Source organism: Cebus imitator, unplaced genomic scaffold (genome assembly GCF_001604975.1).
Source record: "Cebus imitator isolate Cc_AM_T3 unplaced genomic scaffold, Cebus_imitator-1.0 Scaffold209, whole genome shotgun sequence".
Classification (NCBI taxonomy): Eukaryota; Metazoa; Chordata; class Mammalia; order Primates; family Cebidae; genus Cebus; species Cebus imitator.
In genome coordinates this window covers 3,695,960-3,700,123 of record NW_016107524.1, presented here as the reverse complement: position 1 = coordinate 3,700,123, position 4,164 = coordinate 3,695,960, and the positions used below count along the sequence as shown (strand labels likewise).

General features: G+C 43.8%; 1 protein-coding gene across 1 annotated transcript in view; it reads left to right on the top strand.

Moving 5' to 3' along the window:
- Window positions 1-4,164, top strand: part of MSH2 (mutS homolog 2) — a 90,123-nt gene that overhangs the window by 22,465 nt on the left and 63,494 nt on the right. The window contains exon 5 of the mRNA XM_017548533.2: window positions 1,715-1,864. Coding sequence (XP_017404022.1) covers window positions 1,715-1,864 — 150 coding nt within the window. The remainder of the gene's footprint in view (window positions 1-1,714; window positions 1,865-4,164) is intronic.

Here is a 4,164-nt window from a genome sequence, read left to right as displayed (position 1 = left end):
TTTTTTTTTTTTTTTTTGGAGACAGTCTAACTCTAATTCCCGGGCTGGAGTGCAGTGGTCTGATCTCAGCTCACTGCATCCTCCATCTCCTGGGTTCAAGCAATTCTCCATCCTCAGCCTTCCAAGTATCTGGGATCACAGGCAGTTGTCACCATGCCCAGCTAATTTTTGTATGTTTTGTGGAGATGGGGTTTTGCCATCTTACACAGGCTGGTCATGATCTCCTGAGCTCAAAGCAATCTGCCTGCCTCTGCCTCCCAAAGTGCTGGGATTATAAGTGTGAACTACCATACCCAGGCGAGAATTTTCATAAACCGAACGTACGTAACCAGCATGCATGAATCAGAATATTAATAGGACCCTAGGAGTCCTTCTCATGCTTCCTCACAGTCATTACCCTCATCAGGGGTAACCCTGGTTCTGACCTGTGATGATGTAGGTTAGTTTTACCTGTTTTTATAGTTTATGTGGATGAATTTATATAATTTCTTGTGTCTAGTTTCCTTCATTCAATATTTATAAGACATATCCATATATTTGAGTGTAGTTGTGGATTTTCATGTTGATGTTTTATAGCACAAACATGTCAGAATTTATCCATTTTACTTCCCTTCTCCCCACCCCTACTCTTTTCCCCATTTTACTTTTTTTTGTTTTTTGAGATGGAGTCTTAGAGTCTCACTGTATCACACAGGCTGGAGTGCTTTGATGAGGTCTCAGCTCACTGCAACCTCTGCCGCTGGGTTCAGGTGCACACCACCATGCCTGGTTAATTTTTGTATTTTTAGTAGAGAAGGGGTTTTGCTATGTTGGCCAGGCTGGTCTCAAACTCCTGACCTCAGGTGATCCATCTGCCTCGGCCCCCCAAAGTGCTGGAATTACAGGTGTGAGCAACTCTGCCCGGTCTGCATTTTAATTTTGATGGACATTTGGATAATTTTCATTTTTGGCTGTTATAAATACTGCTGTGATTATAGTTAATTTGCCTGGTTCTTTTTTTTTTTTCTTTTTTGCCTTTTTTCTCTTTTTTGAGACGGAGTTTTGCAGTTGTTTCCCAGGCTGGAGTGCAATGGCACGATCTTGGCTCACTGCCCCCTCTGCCTCCTCAGTTCATGCGATTCTCCTGTCTCAGCCTCCCCAGTAGCTGGGACTGCAGGCATGTGCCACCATCCCGACTAATTTTTGTATTTTTATTTCACAGTTCTGGAGGCTGGGAAGTTCAAAATTAAGACACTGTCTGTTTTCTGGTGAGGGCCCACTTCATCATAGATAATCATTTTCTCACTCTAATGTCACAAGGTGGAAATGGCCTAATTTTTGTATTTTTAATAGAGATAGGATTTTACTATGTTGGCTAGGCTGGGCTCGAACTCCTAGCCTCAAGTCATCTTCCCATCTTGGCCTCCCAAAGTGCTGGGATTACAGGCATGAGCCACAGTGCCCAGCCCCCATTTTACTTTTGATGGACATTTGGGTAATTTTCTTTTTTGGCTATTATAAATAATGCTGAAATTACAGTTAACTTTCACTTTGTAAAAACCATTTGCAAATCTCAAGAGATTAACCTTTGGTTTTCTTGGTTTGGATTGGGAAGGAACACCAAGGAAAAAGATAAAGAGTTCAAAATGTGTTTTCATTTTACATTTGTTTTTTAAAATCTTTAGAACTGGTCCTAGTGGTATAGAAATCTTTCATTTTAAATTCTTAATTTTAGGTTGCAGTTTCATCATTGTCTGCAGTAATCAAGTTTTTAGAACTATTATCAGATGATTCCAATTTTGGACAGTTTGAACTGACTACTTTCGACTTCAGCCAGTACATGAAATTGGATATTGCAGCGGTCAGAGCCCTTAACCTTTTCCAGGTAAAAATAAAAAATAAAAAAACATGGGTTAAAAATGTTGAATGGTTAAAAAATGTTTTCATTGATGTATACTGAAAATCTTATTAAGGAGCTAAAATATTTTTTAATATTACTATACTTGGATTAGATAAGTATCTTCAAATGGCTGTATTTTCTCTTCTCTCCCCTTCCCACCCTCCACTTTACCTTTTTTTTTTTTGAGACAGAGTCTCGCTCTGTTGCCAGGTTGGAGTACAGTGGTGCAATCTCAGCTAACTGCAACCTCCACCTCCCGGGTTTAAGCGATTATCCTGCCTCAGCCTCCTGAGTAGCTGGGATTACAGGCACGCGCCACCATGCCCAGCCAATTTTTTATAGTTTTTAGTAGAGACGGGGTTTCACCATGTTGACCAGGATGGTCTCGATCTCTTGACCTCGTGATCCACCCGCCTCGGCCTCCCAAAGTGCTGGGATTACAGGCGTGAGCCACCGCGCCCGGCCTCTTTTTTTTTTTTTTTAAGACCAAGTCTCACTCTGTCGCCCAGGCTGGAGTGCAGTAGCGCCATCTCCTGGTTCACTACAACTTCCGCCTCCTGGGTTCAGGCAATTCTCCTTCCTCAGCCTCCTGAGTAGCTGGGATTACAGGCACGCGCCACCATGCCCAGCCAATTTTTTATAGTTTTTAGTAGAGACGGGGTTTCACCATGTTGACCAGGATGGTCTCGATCTCTTGACCTCGTGATCCACCCGCCTCGGCCTCCCAAAGTGCTGGGATTACAGGCGTGAGCCACCGCGCCCGGCCTCTTTTTTTTTTTTTTTTTAAGACCAAGTCTCACTTGTCCCCTAGCCTGGAGTGCAGAGGCACAATCTTGGCCCACTGCAACCTCCACTTCCCTAGTAGTTTGGATTACAGTTGCCTGCCACCATGCCTGGCTAATTTTTTTAAAATTAATTATTTATTTTTTGCTGTTATTTTTTGAGATGGAGTCTCACTCTGTTGCCCAGGCTGGATGCTGTGGTGCAATCTCAACTCACTGCAACCTCCGACTCCCTGGTTCAAGTGATTCTCTTTCTTCAGCCCCTGGAGTAGCCGGGATTACAGGCACAAGCTACCATGCCCAGCTAACTTCTGTATTTTTAGTAGAGTTGGGGTTTTACCATGTTGGCCAGGATGGCCTCAATCTCCTGACCTCGTGATCCACCTGCTTCAACCTCACAAAGTGCTAAGATTGTAGGCGTGAGCCACTGCATCCAGCCACTTGGCTAATTTTTATATTTTTAGTAGGGACGGGCTTCACCATGTTGGCCAGGCTGGTCTCAAACTTCTGACCTCAGGTGATCCTCCCACCTCAGCCTCCCAAGGTGCTGGGATTATAGGCTTGAGCCATCACCCCCGTCCTACTTAGTACTTTTTTAGAGACTGGGCTTTGCTCTATCACCCAGGGCGGAGTGAAGTGGCAAGATCATTGCTCACTGCAATATTGAACTTCTGGGCCCAAGCGATCCTCCTGTTTAAACCTGGTGAGTATCTGGGTCTACAGGCACAAGTTACCTTGCTTGCCTAATTTAAAAATTTTTTCAGAGTTACAGTTTCACGGTGTCGCCCAGGCTGTTCATTTGCTCCTGGCCTCAAGTGATTATTCTGCCTCAGCCTCTAGAGTAGTAGCTGGGATTACAGGGGTGAACCACTATGTTCTGCTATTTTTTTTTTTCCAAGACTTTTCTTTTTGAGACGACGTCTCACTTTGTCTCCCAGGCTGGAATGCAGTGGCACAATCTCGGCTCACTGCAACCTCCGCCTCCCGGGTTCAAGCCATTCTCCTGCCTCAGCCTCCTGAGTAGCTGGGACTACAGGCATGTGCCTCTACACCCAGCTGATTTTTGTATTTTTAGTACAGACAGGGTTTCACTGTATTGGCCAGGCTGCTCTTGAACTCCTGACCTTGTAATCCGATCGTAATCCACCCACTTCAGCCTCCCTAAGTGCTGAGATTACAGATGTGAGCTATGGCGCCTGGCCTTTTTTTTTTTTTTTTTAAAGAAACTTGTCACTCTGCTCCCTAGGCTGGAGTGCAGTGGCTATTCACAGGGAGTGCCATCAGAGTGTACTACAGCTTCAAACTCCTGGGCTCAAGCGATTCTCCTACTATAGCCTCCAAAGTAGCTGGGACTACGGGTGTACCTCACTGTGCCTTCCTCTCAAATTACTTTATTTTTTCTAGTTTCAAGGTATATACATAGTTATTTGTCCTCACTTTATGAATAATTTGTATACTAATAACAGCAATTTCTTTTTTTTTTTTTTTTTTTTTTTTTTTTTT